This window comes from Phoenix dactylifera, unplaced genomic scaffold (genome assembly GCF_009389715.1).
Source record: "Phoenix dactylifera cultivar Barhee BC4 unplaced genomic scaffold, palm_55x_up_171113_PBpolish2nd_filt_p 000100F, whole genome shotgun sequence".
In the NCBI taxonomy this organism is placed as follows: Eukaryota; Viridiplantae; Streptophyta; class Magnoliopsida; order Arecales; family Arecaceae; genus Phoenix; species Phoenix dactylifera.
Window position 1 is genome coordinate 1,038,538 of NW_024067682.1, and position 25,627 is coordinate 1,064,164.

Below are 25,627 nucleotides of genomic sequence, written 5' to 3' on the forward strand. Positions count from 1 at the left end.
AGACTACTATTATGTACCTGCCGCTAGCAGAAATTTGATTTCTGTTTTATGTCTAGCACAGGAAGGTCATGTTTTTACATTTGACAAAGACTGCTGTTCTATTTATTTCAGAAATAGCTATACTTACTGAAAAAATTGAATTGTAAAAAATTCATACCAATTCACAGAATAATTCGAATTTATAAAATAGTCGCACGTGGTTTTATGATTGACAGTCTCTATCATTTGCATATGGATGTATCTATAAATGTGCCTGAGCAAGAAGTGAGTGCCAAAGGATCCAAGAGATCCAGGGATGAGATAAACCAAAAATATATGTGGCACCTCAGACTTAGCCATATTGAAGAAGACAGAATGAACAAAATGGATAAAGATGGGCTTCTCGGCTCATTGACTTCCGAATCATATCCAGTTTGGCGAGTCCTGTCTTCAAGAAAAAATGGCTAGATTGCCTTTTGTAGGACATGGGGAGAGGACCACTGAAATACTTACCCTGGTACACACAGATGTGTGTGGCCCATTCGATGTGTAAGCCAGAGGACGTTATTCGTACTTAATTATCTTTACCGATGATTATTCACGGTATGGGTATGTGTATCTTATGAGACACAAATCTGAATCTTTTGAAAAGTTCAAAGAGTTCGAAAATGAAGTAAAAAAACAAACTGAAAAAACCCCTTAAGGCTTTTCGATCAGATCGAGGAGGAGAATACCTTAGTGAAAAATTTCGGGGACTATCTCAAAGAGAATGGCATAGTCTCACAATGGACTCCTCCGGGTACACCTCAACTCAACGGGGTGTCAGAGAGGAGAAATCAGACTCTATTGGATATGGTTCGGTCCATGATGAGCTTCACTAATTTACCTATGTTTCTTTGGGGAGATGCCTTACTTACCGCGATTTATCTACTGAATAGAGTTTCCTCTAAATCCGTTTCTACCACACCGTATGAGATATGGCATGGTAAGAAACTAAGTCTTGGTCATCTCAAGATTTGGGGATGTCCGGCCCATGTCAAGCAACTACAGCCTACAGGCGGACAAGCTAGAGGCTAGGACCATAAGTGCTCGTTTTATAGAATATCCTAAAGAGTCATTAGGATACAATTTTTACGTCTCAGAGGATCACAATGTATTTATGAGCCGACATGCCATCTTCTTGGAAAACCAGTTTATCCTTGATAGAGGCAGGAGGAGGAAAATTGAGCTTGAAGAGAAAGTCTCTGAAAAGCAACGAGTCATGGATCCTATAGAACCCATTAATACAGAGCCAGTACACGATGTCCTGGCCTCAACCACCTCGCAGATCTAGTAGGGTCTCCCATCCTCCCGATAGATACTTAGGTATGCTAGAAGAGGATACTAAAGAAATGTTCCTCATGAAAGATAGGGATCACATAGAGGAAGTACTGAAAAGGTTCAACATGGAAAACTCTAAAAGGGGTCTCTTACCCCTAAGGCATGGAATTCATCTCTCTAAGAAGATGTGCCCCAACACATCTGAAAAGATTCAATGCATTAGCAAGATCTCTTATGCATCGGCAATAGGGGAGCCTCATGTATGCCATGCTATGTACACGACCTGATATAGCCCTAGCTGTGAGTGTCACAAGCAGATATCAGTCGAATCCAGGTAAAGAACACTGGACAGCTGTGAAGAATATTCTTAAGTACTTGAAAAGAACTAAAGATTTATTCTTGGTTTTTGGAGGATCATCAGAGTTAAAGGTAGAAGGGTACACAGATTCAGACTTCATGACTGATGTCGATGATAGGAAGTCAACATCTGGATATGTGTTCTTGTGCAATGGTGGTACGGTGAATTGAAAAAGTTCTAAACAACCGATCATTACTGATTTCTACTATGAAAGCTGAATACATCGCCGCCTCTGAAGCTGCTAAAGAAGGCTTCTGGTTCAAAAAATTTATTGCAGAGTTGAACGTGATGACATCAGATGCCATAACACTCTACTGCGATAATAATGGCGCCATAGCTCTTGCTAAGGAGCCAAGGTCTCATCAGAAGTCCAAGCACATAGAGCGGCGCCTCCATCTCATACGCGACTATGTTGAGAAGAAGTATGTCGAGGTGCAGAGAGTAGACTCCACGGGCAACGTGGCAGATCCATTCACTAAGCAGCTGAGTCAGCAAAAGACTGAAGCCCACCTTGAGAAGATGGGACTAAGATATATGACCAATTGGCTTTAGTGCAAGTGGAAGATTGTTAGATGTATGCCCTAGAAGTCAATCTGGCTGACACATTGTTAATTCTAGGGACATAATTTTGTACTTGACTATTTATTATTGAATAAATAAAAGGCATCTTTTTCATTCATATTGTTTATGTATCTATGAATCGTCCAAGAATTAATAAGATGATGATGCATATTCTTAAGAGTTAAGAATTTGAGCCATGCATCATTGGTGATTAATTTCTAAATGCTCCTGATCAATGGATCATCACGAGGACGGTGATCGATTCGATCAGTGCACACATTGCTTTCCTTATGGATGGACGAGACTCGAGTCCACAGTGTGGCGACACTGAAGTAATAATGCAGGTGCTTGTTAAGAACAAGAGTACTGAGCGTGACCAAGACAAGAAGTCACTTGGATGTCTATCCACTCGTCAGTGACTTGCTATATGATAGACGATGGGGTTTGACGAGTTGTCCATGACCTCCGTCCTGTAGGGATCCACGACAGTAGGACTGTATCATACGATAACTGCACCTAGAGGTTCATCATTCTATTCTGTTGGGTGGCCACTACATGCTGCTAGGTGTCACTGGTGGATGGTGAGACTTACAAAAATATCTTGACGATCGATAAACTCTAATGAGTTGAGTTGGAATCGTTCTAACCCATTGAAAGGAGTTTTCAATGATATTAAGATAGAGATCACAATATATCTCACTACCAGTCAGAATAGAACCTATGAGGTCACACACACTAGAAGTATTGACCGATCCGATGGTTGAAAAGTGATTATGAATCACGAGTAATCAATTCGATTGATAGTCAATAGAAGAAGGAACAAAGGAGATTAATTAATTGGGACTTAAATACAAATCCTACTTAGAGTAGGATTCCTGCAGTCCTAATTGGATTAGGACTGGGAGTCCTACTTGGAGTAGGACTGGAATTTCTACTTGGAGTAGGATTCCTACAATCCTAATTGAATTAGGATTTTGAATTCAATTTGGATTCCTACTTAGAATAGGATTCCTAGAAGTCCTAATCGGATTAGGACTTCGGATTCAAATTAGAGTCCTAATTAGATTAGGACTAAAATTAAATAAGTCCTAATTGGATTAGAATTTCTTAAGTCCTAATTAATTATTAATCTAATGAATTAACAAGACTCCTAATTGGATTAGGATTGAAGAGTTCAATTGAGTCAAAATTGATTTAAGTTCTAATTGGATTAGGACTTACTCAGATTAAACCCAAAATTGGTTTACCCTTGGATTAAGCCTAATTAGATTAGGGCTTAGCCACATTAGGGCATCCCAATCCTCCTTAGAGGAGGATTAGGGCTAACCAAGAGGGAGGGGCGCAAGCTTGCGCCCCTCCCCTTTTTCCTCCTTGGTGCGGCAACACAAGAGGGGCCGACGCCCCTCTTGGAAAGTGATCAAGGGCTCCTAATTTGTAGGAGCCCCTCATGCTTTAAAAAGGGTTGTGGGCGGCACCCTAGGGCTTTAATAGAAGCCCTCCCCCCTTCAAGCCATGGCCTCCCTCTCCTCTTCCTTGGTTCAGCCGCAAGCAAAGGAAAAGAAAAGAAAGGTGTTGGCGGCATCCCTCTTCTCCCTCTCTTGGTTTCCAGCGCAAGCAAGGGAAAGGGCTGCAAGCAAGCATTGGATCTTCATCCATCTTCATCCTCCTCCTAAGCATAATCAAGAGTTGATTAAAAGGGAAGAAATCAGCCATCAAAAGAAGTCTCTGCAAGGGAGCTAGCACCCCGGGGAGACAAGAAAGTTTTGATCGGATCTCTGCTTCGTGTGGATACCCGTAGAGGCCGGACACTTGAACGGCTTCAAGCGAACCTTCTTCCAAAACTATGATCATCAGTTTGCGGTGATCATCTACCCGCACAAAGGTGAAGATCTGATCTTCCTAATGTTTCAAAAGTTTTTAATCCTTATCTAACTACGAACGGTTTTTGAACAACGTTCATTGCGATGAACGGTTGATCCCGCACATGTCTCTTCCGCTGCATCTGAATTTTTTAAAAATTTTCTGCGGCATGGGCGGGTTCTAACAGGCTGTCTCTGGGAGATGGTGGTGGCTGACGGCTACCTCCGGAGAACCTGCAAAAAGCCCGGGCCTGGGGTTCCGGCAAAGGTCCTCTGATGCTTAAGTCGGAGAGGGATTTGGAGATAATTTTTTAGTGGAGAAGCCTAGGCGTGGAGGAGGAATCGTCCTCGTCTTCTTGGAGTTTTTTTCTCTTTAGGAGGTGGTGTGGCAGTTACATGCTATCAGGCGTTATGCTGGGGATTTCAGACTGAAATACGTTACCTCAAGTGGCCTGGAAATTTGAATTAGCTGGCCCTTGGTGGAGAACGGAAGGATTTGATTCGACAGCTGTCATAGCGTAGATTGCGGGGGTCGATCCCGGATATGGAGAACGTGGTAGCCGTTTTCGATTCTGAGATCAGCTTGATTTTTGATGGAGGCTCGTGCTCGCCAAGCCCATGGCTGCCGAGACCATGACTGGGTCCTTTCTAGCCTCGAGGTCAAGCGGGCTCTGCTCGGTCAAGGTGCGCTTGTTGAGCTCGTGCTCGCTAAGCCCATGGCTGCCAAGACCATGTATATTGAGATCACGTGTGTCGTCGGATTTGGGTTCCTCATTCACGTGCGTTGGTGGGCCCATGTTTCCCCCCATCAGTATGCATTCATGCGGCATACATAGCGCATAATATTTGGCTTGGTAGAAATAGTTGGATATTTGAAAACTTGACATTGTTACCAAGATTTGTGTTAGAATTAAGAGCCCTCTCGCAAGCCCGTGAAGTCATCGAAGTGCCGACTATTGGAGAATCCTTGACAACTAGAGATACCTAGGACTTCATCTTAGATATACTTGCGAGCCATTGGATGATCTTCATCACCTAGGAGCCTCAATCCTTGAGCTTCTTTAAGGTTAATTTCCATGGTAGTGTGACTAATGCTGGTGTGAAATAAGAGGCGGGATTTGTTATCGGACATTTACATTCTGAGCTATTCATGGTTGGCGGATTTATCTATTTGATATCACTGTTCTAGGGGCAGAATTAAGGGAAGCTTGGGAAGGAATCGAGTATGCAATATTAATCTTGAAAGCTAATCAAATCCTTCTGAAAGGTGACTCATAGACTGTGGACAAAAAAATGGTGAAGTGTCATCCGTTATAGATAGTTGGACTTTAGCTATGACCTGAATTTTCTTGTGCGACTTGTGTATATTGTGAGGCAAAATAGAGCAGCAATTGAGTGGCGGCTTATGTGTCATATCACTTTGGTAGTATTGATTAGACGGACTATACTTCTCCTCTTTCTTAGTTTCAGCATATTCCTTTTTTTGGTATGATTGGATGTATTCAAAATAGATGGATTGAAACCATCTGTGTAGGGAAAAAAAAAGAAATATAATCAATTTGTTATGTAATGAAAATATTGTATTTTCTTGCTGCCAATTTATTACCACACACCCATGATTCAGTCTTAGGTCAAATTGGCCCTGTGTCGATCACTTTTGATATGCCACAGTGAAATAACCAGAGGACCACTTTCAAATTGTTAGTTAAGTAATTAATTAATCTATCATCATAAGATAATTTAAATTTAGTCTGCTGCTGGTGATTTGCTAAAATCACCATTACACGATGTTTCTATCAAGCACAAATGCTATCTTACTGAAACCTAGTAGTTATTACTTCCTTTCTACTGTTTATATATATAGCACAATATCACTGGATTACTTCTTGGAAAAAACCTACAAATTAGAGGAGGAAATGGGAGACGGTATTCTGTTTGGAATCCACGCAGAACCAGAAATAATGATACGCAAGCAAATACGTCATATACAACTGAAGTTGTGCCTCTCCCGGTCTCTCTTTCTCATGTTGATGGATATATTTAACTAACAAATTTGTTCCTTGTCCATCCTAGGCTTGCAGTACCATTAGCAGCTAAGCTCAAATTTATTAAATAGATGGCTCAAGTCAAGTCCCTTGTGTGGACTCCAAACTTCAGAATACAAGTAAAATCTTTTTTCTTGTGTTTTTTTTTTTCTTTTTCCCTTTCTTGGGAAGGGGAAAACGTTTTTTCTTTTTTAAGATAAAACATACACGGTTCTTTTGATAATGTCACGCGAGGACACTCAAACATGCATATACCGAGAAAAAGACCTTTCCCATTCCATGCGGTACCATAAACTCCTCAGGCTAACCGATTTCAAGCAGAAAAAGAAAAAGATTTACTAGAAGGAAAAGAAATAGAATGGTTATCTTATGGCTGTGCATGCGAGCGAGGCATGAACGTAGTTAATACACAAGAGGTTTTTTGCTTCCTCCCCCATGCAGTGGCGCTCAGAGCCATTAAATGTGGGGAGTTGGGGGACCTCCCTATAGGAAAATGGAACGCAGCAATGGGGCTCAGGCTCATTTAATAGGGGAAGTTGGGGGCTCTCAAGAGGAAACAGGAATCCCAAGCAACCAGACCCTACGTTTCATATGACTTGAGTCCCATAGGGTTTTCAAGCTAGCTGGCACCGCGTTGCCCCAACCAAAATACTAGCCGGAAAAACTCTAGCTTAACTTGGTCTTTTTTCTTTTTGAGGACAAAAAGACCTTTCTTTTATTTGTTAGTGATGGATTTTCTGTGTTCTGATTTGTGGTGAATATAGGATAACCGTTTTTATTCAGTATAGTTCAATGACCAGTTGACCTTCATGAAATTGTAGTTTTTTTGATGTATTTTGCTCAGCTAGTAACTAAGTTATTTGTTATTTATTCTTTTCTTTTCCATTTGTTCTGGCACTCTTATATATGATCAACATCAGAGTACAAGACTGCATATAAATAATGCAGATTTATTTGGTTATTTTGGCCAAATAATATTTTTTGAGGAAAACTTGATGGGGCTTCCCATAAAAATTTGCTCAAGCAAAAAACAACAACAACAATAACAATAATAATGTTAAGAAAACTGACAGTTACAATAATGTCGCAGCATCTCTGCACCTTATAATCAGATGTAACAGCCTACTGTTATTGGTTACTGCATGTAAGTTGTAATCCTTCTAACAATGCCACACATTACAATTGTAGGGTCCTGATTTAACACAATCACTGTAAAATCATAGCATCATTATTTTGCTTTTATCGGTTGCTATCTGCCATTGTAATTCATAATTAATGGATATTATAATATATCACTGAAGAAGTTGAAGAGAAAAAGAGATTGTATTGAATATATTTTGCCAAATTATGCCTGTTATAACTATATAAAGGACCATATATGTTTTTGGACAGTTTGCCTATACTAAAGTTATGAGCAGCGTCTCACTCATTGTGATTCTTTGCTGTACTCTTGAAGATGGTAATAATTGTCGCTAATACACAATACATCTTGATAGGCTATCATAGGCAATCTACTTCATGACAATTTACTGAATAACTTGTCCATTTTTCATGTAATTTGAGATTAAAATTAAAGATAGCTTTTTTTTGGGAAAAATAACTGAACTCTGTTGAGTTAGATTTTCTATTTTCTGTGCTGCTTATTTCAACGTCAGTGTTGATAATCGCAATTTATATATATTTAATTTTATTTAGGAGCTGGTGGGAGTTGTGAAGGTGGCAAGGTACGTAAAAGTTGACCTTTCCACAGGAGGTCAACTTAGTTTGGGCCTTATCTATAAAAGCTTGAGTGTCTACGTGATTATTAATTAATCCTGTTAGAAACAAACTAACTCGGAGTAACATTTTGTTTTTTGTGATATAGACAAAATAGAATGATATATTTGGTAACTAATGGATGATGTAAAGTAGTTCTAAACATTAAGTGTTTCATCACTATAAAATTTGTGTACCAATGTTTAAATGATCATCAATTAGTTTGACGTTTCCATCTTCTTTTTCAATTCATATTTGGCAAATTCAAAAGCAATTAAGTCAAAGCATAATTAGTCATATCTGAGAATCATAATGTCTTATTTCTTTATATATGACTTCTTTCTACTTCCTAGATTTGATTCTTATTTCTTGATCAAATACCATCCAAATTTTATCAAATGAAATATTTCTCATTTCCATCTCGGACATGGTATCTTAATTTTGTTTCTCCTTCTGTAAAATATGCCTTCGTCAAAAAGTATACTTGAACATAGTATTAACAAACATAACCCTTCTTTTACTGTGTATCTATTTTCACGTACTCGATAGGACAATAGAGTAAATAAGTGCTTCACCTGTATCCACAAGTATATTTCTGTGTACAGAGTTCGTATCTTTGATCAAGAACCACATGAATCCCTCCTAACAAGTGACACAGTAAAGTAGAGCTTCTCTCAACTCAGTAACCTTAGAAGTTGGTAGCCGTCATCCCTTTCACCATATACCTATCTTGTGGAAAAAATTAAAGCAAATACGCTCTCGCTCTCGCTCTCTCTCTCTCGAGCAATAACACCACCCTCTCTCAATAAATGCAATTGCACCCTCTCAATGCGCTCTGCAATAACTCCTCACCACATCCTCTCCACCTGTTACTTTTCTCCTTTCCGTCTTCCTCTTTCCCCTTCCCCTCTCACCTTCTTCCACCCTTCTCATGGCTTCTCTTGTGGTACCTTCTCCTCAAAAGCCTCTCTATTCTCTTCCTTGCATGCACTAAAGCCCAAATTTTTCCTCTTTTTTCCCAAAAAGAAGGAAAGAAAGAGAGAGAGAGGAAAGAGAGAGAGGGAGACCGTCCTAGAGATCAGTGAGATAGTTGCATATTTTTTCCCTAACATCTTAGTTCGTGTCGAGTTATCTGGTGTCAAAGGCTCTATATATCTATCTTCTCTCTCCTCTTTCTTTCTATGTCCAGTATTCATCTTGGAAACCAAAGCGTAGTTATGTCTCTTCTTCTCAACATGCAAGCCTCCGTTAGCGCTGCGCACGAACCGAAGCTCATCTGAAAGGAAGAGAAGTCCAGGAAGAGAAATAAAGGTAGAGATATACAGAAAGAGAAGGGAAGGGGGAGTAGAATTAGGGTTTGTTAGAGAGAAATATGCCTGCAGGTATCATGATTCCGGCGAGACATGTGCCTTCGATGATGGGGAGGAACGCCGGTGCCAGCTTCGGGTCCTCATCAGCGCTGTCCCTTGGTCAGGTCTGCAAGTGAAAAAAGTCATTTCTGAATTCTTCTTCAGTTGTTTCCTTCTTTTTCTTTCTTTTTTCCCCGACAGTGGTATAGATGGTCTCTATGTTGAGAGGCTATGCAGTGTGTGTTAGGCCGATATAGGTGCTTGTAATCGAACCGTTCTACTCCTCCTTGTTTTGCTTGGCTTGTTGGGCTTTTTCTATTTGTGGTTTGAGTTCGGGGGGGGGGGGGGGGTTTCTAAGGGGAACGGGTTGTCATTAGGTGGGTGTTTTTAGCCTTTTGAGGCTAAATCCTCTTCGATTGCTGAGAAGCAAAATTAGAGGTGAACCGTCCAGTACTACTCTTATCCAGAACAAGAGGTGAGTCCTCTCATACTGTTAATACACCTACGCAGAGAGAGACATACTCTCTCTGATCTTCCTCTATTTTCCTCTTGATCTCTCAGAGAGATAGGGGGTGGCGGAGGGAGGGGGCCATATATTTTTATATTATATTTCCCATTTCTCTAGACATAGATCTCTTCATCCTTCTGTCTACTCTTCACTTCATACATATGCTTAACAGAGAGCAAGAGGTGAGTCCTTTCATACCATCTATACATAGAGAAAGAAAGTGAGAGAAGACATTCTCGATTATCTTCCTCTAGTTTCCTCTTGATCTCTTAATGTAGAGAGAGAAGAGGATGGGGGGCGGGAAGCTGTCTTGATACGGCATCCATTTCTCGAGACATAGATCTCATTTTATAATATAAAAGGTTCTTCTTTCTTCATCTTTCACTCTACTTCGTACATGTACTTCATCCACTTTCAAAATTTCTTTTGGAACCGTCAATCTTCGGAAGCATTCTTGGTAGATCTAAGCTGTTTTGGCAGCGAATTCATCTTTCTACTTACATCATCTATTTCAAATTATCCCTTACTTCAGGAGGTGGGTTTGAAAGACGATTAGAAATAACAACATCTTCTCTCTTTTCCTTTCTCTTGTATATTTCCAAACATGTGCTTTTATCTGTATTTTGTTTCTTTCTTTCCTTCTTTCTTGCTTTCTTCTTCGTATTTTAAAGAGAATCTGATTATTGGAAAAAAATAGAGACCGAATGGTTTGTGTGTTTTTGTCTGTAAATGTTTGCAGCCAAACATTCTGGAGGGGCAGCAACTCCCCCTCCAACACCAGCACCAGCAACAGAATCAGCTTTTTGAGATCCCGCAGACAACCACGGCCGAGAGCGAGATGGTAAGGACTCGGGAAGAGGAGTTCGAGAGCAAGTCGGGGAGTGAGAATATCGAGGGGGCCTCCGGTGATGACCAGGATGCCAACCAGCGGCCGCGAAAGAAGCGCTACCACCGCCATACCCAGCATCAGATCCAAGAGATGGAGAAGTAATTTTCTGATTTCTTTTCATATCACCAAAGAAATCAGAGAAAAGGCAGTATTATTGCTAATTTCTCATCACTATACTCTCCAAATTCTCTCTCTCTTTCTCCCTCCCTCCCTCCCTCCCCCTCCTCCTTTCTTTCCATAGTTTGCTTTCCCTACAACAAAAATAATTTTTTAAAAAACAGATTTTTTATTTATTGTTGCACATTTGAAAGAAAAGAAACAAACCCCAACACCTCCATCATTCGTACTCGTTAAACTCATATTTTTCCTTGGATTTGACATTTCTTAAGTCTTTCTGATACATAGAATTACTAGCAAAAAAAAGAGAAACTTCTTTCTATTTTTCTTTTTTAACATTAAGTTCCTACTTTTTTTCTAGATGGAATAAAAGCAATAAAAAAGAGAAATCCAATTTCAGTTTTACTTGGATTTTTACTCTGCTGATATACTATATTCTTCTAGGCTTGTGCATTATTCTGTAGTTTTCTGAACATTAAAAAAGAGAGAACTAAAGCAAAGAGCCTACTTATTAGTTCTTCGGCTGTGAATCCACTAATCATACCCTTTGTTTCCTCTCAGTTTCTTCAAGACATGCCCCCACCCTGATGACAAGCAGCGAAAGGAGCTGAGCCGAGAGCTTGGGTTAGAACCCCTACAAGTCAAGTTCTGGTTCCAAAACAAGCGCACCCAAATGAAGGTTTAAACCTCCACCATCCACCAACAGGAAGAAAAAGAAAAAAAAATGCAAAAGGAGGAGGAGAAATTAAAAGGAACACCACCTTTTTAGCTCACTGCACTGAGTACCAGCCACTGAAAACGTTCTTGCTAAATATACTTCTATTTCTTGACACATTTAAACGTTACTGTGCCACAGTATTAGCTTATTAGTATATCATATGCATGGGTAGACATTTATAGTAACCATTCTTAGCTTTCTCTGCTAATTCTACTGCACAAACCACTCTACTCTTCTTTCATGTCATCCTCTAATCTCTCTTTCCCTCTTACTCTCCTTATAGACTCAGCAGGAGAGGCATGAGAACACTCAACTAAGGACCGAGAATGAGAAGCTCAGGGCTGAGAACTTGAGGTACAAAGAAGCCCTTAGCAATGCCTCATGCCCCAACTGTGGTGGCCCCGCTGCCCTTGGGGAGATGTCCTTTGATGAACACCACCTGAGGATCGAGAATGCTCGGTTAAGGGAGGAGGTAAGGGATTCGTCTCAATAAAAGCTTAAAGAGCATCGGTGAATTGCATTACTTTAAAACTCTTCTGGTTGTGTTTAATAGATTGATCGGATATCTGGAATAGCTGCAAAGTATGTTGGGAAGCCAATGGTGTCATACCCACTACTCTCTTCTCCATTAGCTTCTCGCTCACCAATGGATCTTGGTGTGAGTGGGGCATTCGGGGTCCAACCAGGCATTGGAGGTGAAATGTTTGGAGCTGGGGAGCTACTTAGGACTGTTTCTGGACAGCCCGAGATGGAGAAGCCAATGGTTATCGAGCTTGCAGTGGCTGCAATGGAGGAGCTCATTCGAATGGCACAGCTTTGTGAGCCACTTTGGACCCCGGGGCTGGATTGCTCAACTGAGACTCTAAATGAAGAGGAATATGTCAGGGCATTCCCGAGAGGCATTGGTCCTAAACCATTTGGATTGAAGTCAGAGGCCTCTCGTGACACTGCTGTTGTAATCATGAATCACATCAATCTCCTCGAGATGCTTATGGATGTGGTATGAGGATTTGTACATTCAGCACAATTCTGAAGTTATCTGTTTGTTCTTTGATTGTGGATTTGCAATTGGTTATCTAACATCTTGATTTTCTGTAGAATCAATGGTCCATGGTGTTTTCTAGCATCGTGTCAAGAGCTATAACTTTGGAAGTGCTGTCAACAGGAGTAGCAGGAAATTATAATGGAGCTCTGCAAGTGGTATAACTCTCTCTCTCTCTCTCTCTCTCTCTCTCTATGCGTGCATGTGTGTGTATGTTTAGCCCCTAATAAGAATATTAATAGTTTCAAAAACATTGAAATAATTTAGCTAAAATGGAAAAACACAACCTTTTTCTTTTATTCTTAGAGACAGTTATAATTCGTTGAGCTGTTCTATGTGTCAATAAGTTATATACTGGAGCAATTCAGAAAGCAATTAGTATTTGAAGCTGAATTCTTCTCTCGTGGGTTGTTGATAATTAATTCAATATAAATGTAACACTTTAAATGTAATAAAATGTCATTTAAATTCTAATAATTATGTTTACAGGTTCTGACGTCATAGAGCTTATTATTTCTTTGCCTTGAATGACTGACTTTTTGAAAGCTATACTACTTTAAATAGTTTATTTTCCAACATGTTCGTATCCATAAATTGGTATGTATCTTGGTCCAAAGGTGTCATAAAATTTATTTTTTGTTTCTCAATTCCATTAGTAAGGCGATACTTATACAATAAATGTGATGGTTAATCACTACATGGTACTTTAGTAATCAATGTTATGTATGTTGTGTATTTATGGCATTACTAAGCCGTGTACCAGCAATTATATATCCTGTATGTTATCATATGATATTTTGTAATTAAATTATATTTGCCAGTTGATTGCATCTAGAAATGTATAACATATTGACATTGTTTATTGAAATAAGTATTTTTGTGAGGAAGATATTGGTAGTGCAATTGAAGAGGCTTTTTAGACTACAACAAAATGGTCACTGATGAGTGTCTAAAGAATGTTTGGAGATGAATAAATGGAGCTTGCATTCTTGAAGAAGTAAAACATGATAGAAACCAATTGTAAAAGAAAAAAAATGTAGTACAACCTCCAACTAGATAGAACTAGACTCATATATACAATCCTATCTGATGGAAAAAAAATCTATAGCAGTTTAGTTGTTGTACGCTCCTCCACAAGGAAGGAGGTTTTAGAATTTGGGTGCAACAACCCAAGATCTCATCTTAAAAGACTAGCCAGAAGTTAATAGAGTTCTTTGGTCCTCTAGAAGTACCTAAGATGTACACAGTGCATAGCCGATGTAGAATTGAATGGGTCCTCACATAGTTTCCCTATTTAAGCCCTGTCATCATCGCTATGCGAAGGATCTAAATCAATTCAAATCCAATCACCAATAAGAAGATTAGCTTGTCCATAAAGGCCATAAGCCGAGTCCGATTTAATAACTATTTGTAATAACCTAGAGCCTTGCCTAAAAACGTAAGCTAGGTAGTTGTTATTTGGGTTCTTCAGTCCCATATAAAAACTTAAGATCTACCTAGTGCATCGTCTACCTATGTGGGTCCCGACACTGGGTGATGTTTCCCAAGTAGGTACTGCAAGAATTTTGAATAGGTGGTGTACCCATAGTTTTTTTCTTAAAGAAAATTGAGATTGTAGTACAAAACCAAGTAAAACTTCTTAACCATCTGGTTTATGTATAGAACTGAAATTTAAGCAATGTTCTATTAACTTTCTAAAAGAAATTGATAGGTTATATTATATATCATTCATTTTATTTGCTTGAAAATAATGATGTTTGCACCATCAATAATTTCATAGAATTGATGGAAGAATTATTCATGTCAAACACTTGCGGAAATCCTACCCAAGGTTAGAACCTTCTTCTAATGGAAGAGGGGGTGCAACCACAAGAGTATATATAGGCATGTTAAAACAGGTTTGCATTTTGTTCGCAATGATAACTGGTTTTAATTATTTAATAATAATGTGAGAAATCAGCCTCAAGGAGCACTAATGCCGAATGGACAATAAATTAAAGTTTGATATAAATAACATCTTCCGTATGAAACTGATTTAAATAACTTGCATTTGTTCCAAAAAAAAAAAAGAGTACCAGTTCATTACCTTATTGTTCACAAATAAAGACTCTTTTCTGATTATCCCACCTTTATATTTTTTATAATAAATATTTAACTTGACACAACAAAATGTGATAGCCTTAAATATTCCTGTTACTAGACTCCATGCCTTTTTGTTCCAGAAGCGTGAGAAAATAACACTGGTAAGTTTATTTGTGAGGACTTTGAAATGAGAAATCATGTTCTGAAAGAGTAATCATGTTCAGAAAGAATATTGAACTGACCAACTCTTCAAAATTACTTTTCTAACTTAATACAAATTGTAATCATATAGTTGTTTTTTTGGTGGAAATAAAAATATAATTGTTGACTTGGACATTATGTATTCAAGTTTATCTAGCCTCTCTACATCAGAAAATACCTCCAGAGTGTTCTCTTGGTAGGCTGGTATCCGTATCATGTACTAAATCTTGCTTATTACTCATGGACAGCTTCCTATTTTCTTAACAAAAAAAAAAGAACTTGTCCTCATGAATCTTCTGTTAAGTTTTTGTTCCAGTTTAACAAGAACAAAGACCTTACCAATTTCAACTGTCAGATGTCAGCGGAATTCCAAGTACCATCTCCACTGGTTCCGACTCGTGAGAGTTTATTTGTGAGGTATTGCAAGCAGCATGCTGATGGAACCTGGGCAGTAGTTGATGTTTCCTTGGACAGCTTACGTCCAAGCCCCACATCGAGATGTCGAAGAAGGCCATCAGGCTGCTTAATTCAAGAAATGCCAAATGGTTACTCAAAGGTAAACAATCATGTGGACATAGTTGATTTTGGTACAGATCAAAACATGATCCTGTCAATCATGTCTTATCCCATCTATCTGAAATCAGCTCTACAAATTTTTATTTGCCACCTAACCATATCAAAATTACCTTTCGCTATCTTAGATCTCTATCTTATTGGAATTGATATAACATATCTTGTTTTCTAAAAACATTTCATAGGTGATTTGGGTTGAACATGTTGAAGTAGATGATAGGTCTGTTCACAATATATACAAGCCTTTGGTCAACTCAGGCCTAGCCTTTGGTGCGAAACGGTGGGTCAGCACTTTGGATCGACAGTGTGAGCGCCTAGCAAGTGTAATGGCTAGTAACATCCCCTCCGGGGACATTGGTGGTAATGATCCATTCTTTTGTTTCAGAATGAGTTCAATTATGATATGAAGCATATAGTGGACATATGCTTTTTTTTCTTTGATCCATGAATTATGATTTTTTTTTTTTGATGATTTGGTATCACAGTGATAACTACTCCAGAAGGGAGGAAGAGCATGTTGAAGCTAGCTGAGAGGATGGTTATAAGCTTTTGCGGTGGTGTGACTGCCTCAACAACCCATCAATGGACTACTTTATCTGGTAGTGGTGCAGAGGATGTAAGGGTCATGACTAGAAAGAGCGTCGATGATCCTGGCAGACCACCTGGTATTGTCCTTAATGCTGCCACTTCCTTCTGGCTTCCTGTCCCACCGAAGAGGGTCTTTGATTTCCTCCGCAATGAGAGCTCTCGCAGTGAGGTATTCCACTCAGAATAACTAAATATATTCTTTTCCACTTCAGAAATGAGGCTGAAATGTGCTCGAATTTTATTTCAGAAGTGCAATACAATAAGTGTTGTTACTGATTTGGAACCTAGTTCTCATTGTAATGTAGTTATATATTAAGGTATTATAGTAGTATAAGGGGAATAATACTTTCTACGGTTGCAATAATAATATATTTGGGTGAAAAGGGGAGATAAGAAACACTAAACATCGCACTTCTCTCTGGACTATTGGTGTATTGACAGTGGGATATCCTCTCCAATGGCGGGGTAGTTCAGGAAATGGCTCACATCGCCAATGGCCGAGATCACGGCAACTGCGTCTCTCTCCTCCGCGTCAATGTAAGCTCATAAATATCAAAAATTTGTTCAGTTTTTTTTGTCTTTCTTGCCTTTTGTCACTAGATTGCACTTCCATGTCTTCATGCATTTAGTCTAACTTCAGATAATCAAAATTTAGGTCATTTTTGTCAACTGTTTGCTTTCTAACTTTTATGGAAACACTTCTTTATTTCGCACCACTTCATGAGTTAAATGTACTAAGCATGCTTCACTCAATGATATGATCTTAGAGCGCAAACTCAAACCAGAGCAACATGCTGATACTACAAGAGAGCTGCACTGATCCAACAGGCTCCTACGTGATCTATGCTCCAGTGGATATGGTTGCTATGAATGTGGTTTTAAGTGGCGGTGACCCGGATTATGTTGCACTTCTGCCATCAGGCTTTGCCATCCTCCCTGATGGTCCTACTGGGATGCAAGGTGGTGGCGTTGGGGAGGTTGGTTCTGGTGGATCACTCCTGACCGTTGCGTTCCAAATCCTCGTGGACTCGGTTCCAACTGCCAAACTCTCACTTGGGTCGGTAGCGACAGTTAACAGCCTCATTGCTTGTACTGTTGAAAGAATCAAGGCTGCGGTCTCGGGTGAAAGCGCCCAGTAAGCCTAAAGACTATAAATATAAAGGTAAGATTAAACATTTTCAGAACTAAGTGATCCGAAGTTTTTTCTTTTTTTCAATTTTTCTTCCTTGAATTTAGTTTCTTTTCATTTTTTCTCTCCTTGAAATAAGGTTACTTCTAGATTAGTTTCTCCATGAGGAGTTCGTAACATCAGAATTTTGAGGTTTTTTAGTCTAGATTCTTTTATTTTTTGGGATATTGAACGTAACTAGAAGTGTTTGAAGGGATGTAGAATCTTAACGGTTCTAATATTATGCATACGGGCTTTTGGTTTGAAATTGTTATGTTCCTGAATCTTTATTGTGCTGTATAAAGGAAAAGCTAAAGAAATTTATGTACTTAGGGATTATGATTAGTATATTATAGAATTATGGATTTCTTTGGACTTTAGGAAGTGCTGAGATGGCATAGGGAACTGAAGGTTTCTTAATCTGATTTTCTGTATTCACAAAATTCATTTATATAATGCCTGCAGTGAGAATTTAAAGGAAGCTTTTGCTTTTCTCATGATGGTGAAAATTTAACGCTTACCACCTGCTCAGTTTTCCTTTTTGAAAATTTTACTGCCTCACAGAAAACAGGTGGAGAGTAAATTTTTCTCTAAGTTTGTATTATTGTCATTAAAACCGTTTGTACGATTTGGTTTTGCTAATTATACTTAATTTTCAACCCGATTCTCTTTTCATTGGATGTTTCTTATTGCTCTCCTGGTGATTTAGATCTAAATTAGTAAATAATTTAGTCTAACTAGCCTCTAACCATGTTCCTTTTTTCTTCCTGTTCTTTTCCTTTTTCTTTTTTCCTGATGAGCAGGAGAGGAAGGGGAGGAGTTTGGAGCTTTATTTGTGGCAAGTCAAGAACGCACCTCAGACTCTCCTTGCCATGTGGTGTTGGTTTGTTTGTTGGTCAATTCAATTACAAGCACTCCCCCACCACCACTATGCAAGGGGGGTTGGTTCGGGTATTGACTTTCCCTTGGTTGACAACTACTACCTCTCTCGGTTTTGGAAGACTTCTCTTTGTAATTCTCTTTTCATGTATTTTCCCTCCCTTTGTGGACAAACATGATACATTTCGTGCTTTCTGTGTCACTTTCTTCAGCCAATTTCATCCCTTTGTTGTGTTGCTGACTGTAGTTGAATTAACTGCCTAATCCTCCAAGTGACTTTGCTTCCCCTTTTATTTTTAAGAGTTTATGGTAGAACATGTCAGTATGATACCTTTTCTCTTATCCCCTTGCAATGAAGCTTCAGATGCGTTGTTTTCCATGCATCCTCTTTCTCTCTCTAAGAAAGTCGCTATAATAATGGTGCTATGTCGTTTGCTTTCGTAAGTCCAATGGAGTCTACCATCAAATAAAAAAAAAAAAACAAAAAAAAAGAGAAAAGTCCAGTGGTATGATCAAATGTGATTGGAGAGTCGACGGATTACTGTTGCCCATAGCCCTCGTTATTGTTGGCTGCGGGGGTCTGATAAGCATAAACTAAAGTTCATGATAAAGACCGTCATGCTCACACCGTAGCTTTGTTCATCCCTTTTATATTATGTAAGTCTGGCACGAGATGAGATCCCTTTTATCCTTTTCGGCGAAGGGATAGTATCCGTCTACAGCAAATATTTTAGATGCTACCCATAGGCATATCCTTCAGCGTTCAGTGGCATACTGGAATACGAGAAAACCAAACGGGAAATTACATAATCGCTTATAAGTTTTCAGCCTGTCTATTATTACTAGTTATCAGTTCTCGTTTCCATTCTCCTTGAGGTTTTATAAATATTTCTTTTTTTTGGCTTGTTGAATCCTGTTATTTTACAAAACCCTTGTATAAATATATCCAGTCGCATATGCAATCAATATATCATCGAGATAAATTGGTAACTCTGAGAAAAAAAAACACATTTTAAATATGTAATACTCAGCTACATAGAAAGCCACTCAATTAACTATCCAGTTAGCCTCTCTAAAAATACATCGAGTTGTACATGATGTGATACTTGATCTAAACCTCAAAATATCCTGCAATAGTGGATAATTATGCTTATGATGCTGGTTATTGCAAGAATCCTAGACATGGTCGACGTTTTCAGGTCCTTTTCCAGTATAATATTATCTGCCTTAAAAATTGTAATGGCATATACTTATAATAATTAAGTTCAACATGCCAATTCTTCAATCTATAATAATTAAGTACGATTAAAAATCGTGACGAGTGGTAATCATTATCACTTGGTTCACACTCTTCCTTATTTGATATTACTCTGAAATCTAAACCTAAAATATTGAGGTCATATAAAGTCAAGCATGATTTAGACACAACACAAATTTGGGTAAGAACTGGGTTGGATTTGGTTTGCACTTTCGGTCAACTATATTTAACTATTTTTTAAGTTAAAATAAAATAATCAATAATTAAATATAAAATCATAAAAATAAAAATATAAAAATAGCAACTTAAACATGAATTTCTACTCAAAAATCTTGTATTTTTTTTCTTAAAATTTGAACCTAAAAAATGACTATTTAGGTGCATGTTTATAAACTATAATTTCAAATAACAAATATTAATATATTTCGAGTATTGTAAAGAGGAACCCACTGAAACAAACAATAAATGCTTATATATTACTAGGAGCAAGCAAGAGGAGATGCAGTTGTTCTTGTCAAGCTGATCAGAGACGGAGTAGTTTAGGTGACATTCTAACGAAGGACAAGAAAGGGGTTTGCATGATTAGGATTTTAGGTTGGGTCAGACCGAGTTTAAGTCAAGTTGGCTATATTTTTTGTTGACTGGACCTAAACAATATATAGGCCTAATTGAATCAAGTTGGGTTGGAAACTATAAAACCCAGATCTGACCCGGTTTTCAAATAGGGTCAAAATTTTGACTTTGGCTAGACCTATTGGTTCTAGAAAAATGGCTTACATCAGGTCTAATAGAGTTAGATCATGGGTTCACCTAACCCATTTGCAGACCAATCTAATACCAATCTATCCCATTGGGTTTAACTTTTCCTTCTTTCCGAGAAACCCATCCCACTTCCAAGTAGCCTGTGAGTTAAGGGTCACCTAAGAGAAGAGTCCATCAAAATATATAAAGTAGCAAACTAATTTGTACAAAATTCAATCAAATCACTGACCTGATTTCAAGAACCCTTCCCCCCCCTCCATCACTCTCCTTGGCTTTATAAAAATAAAGAGAAAAAAGTTAGAGTAGCACAAGGGCAGCCAACACTATTAACCACCACGTGATGGTTCTCTCTGCCCCTATTTGGTGTGCCAACAACCTGATACACCAACAACCCAACCATCACTATGATGTATTAGGTCAACTTACATTGAAACCAAACATGTGAAAAGGAGGAGAAATTAGGTAAGACCATAATAGTAAAGCCATATCAGCTTAGGGACATGTAATCCAGCGCTCAAATGCCACCAACCCCATGGCTATACCATCTACCCATCAAATGTCGGAGTAAAAGCTTCCAATTTACAATCCTTAGATTGTGAATAATTTTATTTATTTATTATAAAATATTTCTAAAAATAATAGTTGAATAAAAATTAAATCTCTCTTTGTAGTTACGATTGGCAATCAGGTTAGATTAGGAGGTTGGATCAGATAGGAATTGGGCCAAATATCTATCCACCCAAACTTGACTCGGCTCGTGTAACCCATCTAATAAATGGGTTGAATCAAGTTAAACGAGTTCTAAATTGGTTAAATAAATTTTAAACAGGTTAAACGTGTTAGACCAAGAGTTAATTCAATTATTAATAAATAAATCAAGATGAGTTAAACGAGTTAGAACTCTTAACCTAAATGCAAGCCATGTATAAATTGGTTATGTCAGATAACCATCAGTGACTAAATCTCTTTATGGCAAACCTGAATTTGCTTAAACAAGTTGGTTGTGGGTCAAGCTGGTCGATTTAGCCATCACCCCTATTTGTAATTACATTTGAACTAAGCACAAGATGGCTTTAATATTAATAGGAGTCTAGACTAAGGATATTAAAGGAATTGAGAAGCGTGAGCTTGGACTGCGCTCAAAACAAGCTCAAAGTGACCTTCAAACTGGGCCAAAAGTTTCCCCAGGTTGATCAAGCTCAGCTCAATAAAGCTAGAATATTTTTATTATATATTATATTATCTCATATATAATGGATCATTTAGTTAAAGTTATAATTGGTGTATTGTTTTATTCTTTGGATCAATTAAATGATAATTTTTCTGAATCAAACTTTGCAGCAATACTTGATGTCTGGAATCAGGCTTTTATTTAAGCTTGAGCCAAGCTTGATTTATTCTTGAGTTAGTTTCAGCTCAATTTAGGATTATCAAGTTGATAAAATAGGCTTGTGTTCGGTTTGATTCAAAATTAAGCTTGACTTGTTCTCGAAATAACCACAAACAAATCAAGCTTGATCTTGAGATTTAAGTGCAAAATCAATTTCAAACCAAGCTCGACCACATTCAAGCTTGATCAAGCTTGACTTTATTAGGCATTTAATGAAAACAAGCTAGACATTATGAAGCCAGACCTAACTCAACATAGCTTGTCTAATAATCGAGCTAAGCTTGCTCAAGACATCTAGTGAGAGCTTTAGGTCCTTCACAAACTTTGTATCTATAGTTTGAGCTATATTTAGAAATTATTGTTGGAATAAATTTTATTTATCATGAATTTTATTAGCCGCTGTCAAGCATGTGCCATGGAAGTTTTAAAAAAGGTATGGTGCTTTTAGGAATAGGTTTTCTTTTATTTGTTTATAAAAAGAGAATGTTTTTTGTTGATATATTTTTGAGAGTTTATCAATTTTGTTCCCCTTTTTTTTTGTAGAAGGGGGGGGGGGGCAAAGCCGTCTAATGAAATCCCATAACTTGGAGAACATAGATCTTTCTGGGAGCAGATAATCGTCATTGGAAACATTCAATCATATAGAAAATTATGATAGGCTAATGGCATACCAGGCTCTTGCTTTCAAAAAAAATTATAATAGAAAACAGACCTCTCTCCCTAGGGGGGCATTTGGTAACCCCAATAGGATTGCCACGGTGATATAAGATCTCCGATGATTCGAATGCTGGGATGATTTGATCTTCAGTGATCTAAAATCAATGTGTTTAGTAGGTCATGGTCTAGTGATTAAAAATCCTCGGATATCCATGAGTAACTTGTTTGGTATGGTACGAAAATCCAAAATCACCGACCACATAATATCATAAATACCCCTGATATATCTTAGATGATTTTTTATGTATTTTTAATTCTCATGAATCAAAAATATAAGTCAATATGCTAATTCCTATAATAGTTTCATAATTTTGTCACATATTCTACTTTAGTAGTCCTTATCATATATTTATTAATCATATAAAAAATATTATAATAAAATATTAATATATTTATCAATATATTAATTATTAATATATTCTATAAAAATACATTTATTACTCCTATAAATTATTAATCTTATAAAAATATGTTATTTTTCATTATAGAATTAATATTTTTATTTATACGTATAATATATTTTTTAATACTAATAATTATTTTGATTAAAAAATAAGATAAATAGGAGTAATATATTATATATTTTCATTATATAAATATAAAATATAATAATATATTTTTACTATAATTTAAAATTATCCTTCAACATAATATATATATATATATATATATATATATATATATATATATATATATATATATATATATATATATATATATATAACATTGACATAATATATTGATGGTATATTGATATATCAATTTTTCAGCTAAATTGAAGGGTATTTTTGTCTTTAACATTTAACCCAGGATCACTGTCCTAGGGTGATCTTGGATTTCCAACTTCAAGGATAGATATCTCATCACCGGATTGGCGGTGATTTGAGAAGTGGAGATGATTTAGGATCATCGCCACGTAGGATCACCGTGATGCAACCAAATGTGGTGATCTCATTATCTCCACCCACATCATCCTTGATTCTGGGACAATCACCCCATGCTAAACGCCCTCTTAAGACATTATATACTTTCAAAAAGAAAAACCCCTGGAAACTGACCACTTTCCAAGGTTTGACAAAATCAAACTCTAATGCTACTCTACCGTAAACGGACACAACCAACATAGATTTATTAAGCCCAAGGTTTAATTTAACTAATCTAAACCACCACAATCCTACTAGTTAAAAAAAAAAAAACTATTTAATCACAGGTCGATTGTTAAATATTCTTGTTCCTTTATTTCCAGCATGACTAGAGAAAATCAGAAACGAACACTTAAAAATATTAAATTACTACCTTCAAGAATTTGTTGCTTCCTCCAATCCTAACACAATGATTCGATAGAGTTGGAGCATTGTTGCATGTTTAGTGTAAATTCCCTTCTAGATTACCAGGTTGGTGAACCTGCCTCTGATAAAAATATTATCTCTGGATTCTATATTGTTTCCCCCCACATATGCCATCCGTCAAAATCTCTACCTGTCTTCTTGTTCAAATTCTCCCTCGTGATTAGGTGGTCCTTGAGACCCAAACAAATTAAGAGATTTTTTTATTATTATTATTGTTAGATTGGCAGTTTCCATATTATTTTTGAGAATGGGCAGCGAAGCCACCTGCATTTGAAAGTCGTACAATGAGGCCGAAGAGAAATCATTACAAGAATTGCTATTCCAAAGGAGTTCATCAGCTTTAGAAGTAATCCTAGAGAGTACTTCTACTAGTTGAATCATTTCATTAGCTACCTCCCTTGTCAAGGGTTTGATGACCTTAATCTTCCGAAGTGAGTTTCTTTTGCTCCATTGCGAGACAACCCATCCCTTTCTGCAGCATTGTCAAGGTTGGGATAGTAGTGGCAAAGTGGTGAGTCTACCACCCATCTTCCCAAAAGTTTAATATCAATACCACTGCCTAATTTATTACTTATTCTGTTCCAAAGTAGAGGTAGAGCCGCTATTATCTTCTTCCAAGAAGTTGACATTCTCTAATATGGTTTCCACCTGGTACTCAAGTTTTTCCGTGGTAAGTCAAGAATGCGAGCCGTCTCCATGCCTTTCTTAAAACCTCCATCCCCATTTAGCTAACAGGGATTGATTCAAAGGAGTCGATCATCTATCCCCCTTTTTCTTTGCGTATACAAGCTTGTCTCCAATTCACTAGGCATCTAAGACTATTGGTAGGGGCATTGCCTGTCGATAGGAAGGCTCTTCTGTAGCTATACATAAAATCTCCTTGTTCACCCATGCAGGTAATTAATTTGTAGATGCCCATATAGTACTATGGTAGAGCTGTAAGAATTAATTGAGTTGCACAGTGTTAACCGACCACCATAAGAGAGGAATTTGGTCCACCATTTTGTGAGGCATCTCTCTACTCTTGATAAGAGTGATAATTAATCACTTTTGGATAATTTGCCAATGGAAAGGGGGAGCCCGAAGTATTTGAATGGATGCTCATTAAAAAATCTACACACCATCTGATGATAGTCTAGAACGAGAGATTGATTTGTGTAATAAGATCGGTCAGCTCAGGATCACCATGAACAAGCACCTATACTAATATAAAAAGGATTGTGAGAAGACTAAAAAAATTGAGGATAAATTTAGAAAGAGAAAATAAATAGTTTATGGATAAAGAAAACTTACAAAAGCTAGATCAAAGTTCTTAGTTTCTCTAAGAAGGCCTTCCAAAATCTCTCTAGTAGTGCACACACCATGAACCAAAGCGCATTACTTCTAACAAGTCATAAGGTCTCTTAATTTATATAAAAAATAAAGATTATTCCTCTTCAAACTCAAATAAGAAGGCTATTTATTGATTATTTAAAATAAATTTTTTCTAAGTGTATCGAAACTCAGAAGCCAACTTTTGCTCCAACTATCCCACTAAAGGACAGTGCCTATCCTAGCTTGAATAACACAGGGATAACAAACTAGGATAACAGTGGAAAAAATAATAACTAAGAATATAGTCTTAGTTTATAACTAGGGCTCACAATGAATTAACAACACTTCTCCTAATTTTGAAGTCCATGCTAACAACTCCATGCAACTCCTTATCGAGTATTTGTTTTTTAAAAAAATAGAGTGCTACTCTCAATTAATAATTAAAACATTACAATATTTAAAGTTTGAAAAATAGCAACCCACTAACAACATGATCCCAAACTTGCTCCACGATTACAAAGAATAAATAACAAAATAACTAATTCCTAACAAATAGGAACAAACTTTGACACAATCAACTTTACAAAAACACGTGGACATGTTTCAGTCCTGAAGCATTTTCCTAACACTCCTCCTTGCTTTAAGAGCTGCAAACACCAAGTCTTGACCTTAGAAACTCGAACCTGCAAGCATGCAATGGTTTGGTTAAAATGTCTGCAACTTGATATTCTGTTTTGCAAGAGACAAGAATCACATCTCCATGTTTCTGTACTTCCCTTAGGAAGAATAACTTGATGTTAAAATGCTTAGTCTTCCCATGAAACACGGGATTATGAGAGATAGCAA

General features: G+C 37.5%; 1 protein-coding gene across 1 annotated transcript; it reads left to right on the top strand.

Moving 5' to 3' along the window:
* The first annotated feature begins 8,747 nt into the window (after positions 1 to 8,747).
* Positions 8,748 to 18,303, top strand: LOC103720839 (homeobox-leucine zipper protein ROC2-like). The gene is made up of 12 exons (XM_008810765.4): positions 8,748 to 9,351; positions 10,474 to 10,721; positions 11,302 to 11,419; positions 11,742 to 11,930; positions 12,012 to 12,458; positions 12,557 to 12,658; positions 15,139 to 15,339; positions 15,542 to 15,716; positions 15,842 to 16,113; positions 16,386 to 16,481; positions 16,712 to 17,106; positions 17,916 to 18,303. The coding sequence occupies exons 1-11, from the start codon at positions 9,250 to 9,252 to the stop codon at positions 17,081 to 17,083; spliced, it is 2,322 nt and encodes a 773-aa protein (XP_008808987.1). The 5' UTR covers positions 8,748 to 9,249; the 3' UTR covers positions 17,084 to 17,106; positions 17,916 to 18,303.
* Positions 18,304 to 25,627: the final 7,324 nt, after the last annotated feature.

Coding starts and splice junctions, on each gene's coding strand:
- LOC103720839 (XM_008810765.4), top strand. CDS start 9,250: ATGCCTGCAGGTATCATGATTCCGGCGAGACATGTGCCTTCGATGATG. Junction 12,659..15,138: donor ATAATGGAGCTCTGCAAGTG/GTATAACTCTCT, acceptor TTCAACTGTCAG/ATGTCAGCGGAATTCCAAGT. Junction 16,114..16,385: donor ATGAGAGCTCTCGCAGTGAG/GTATTCCACTCA, acceptor GTGTATTGACAG/TGGGATATCCTCTCCAATGG.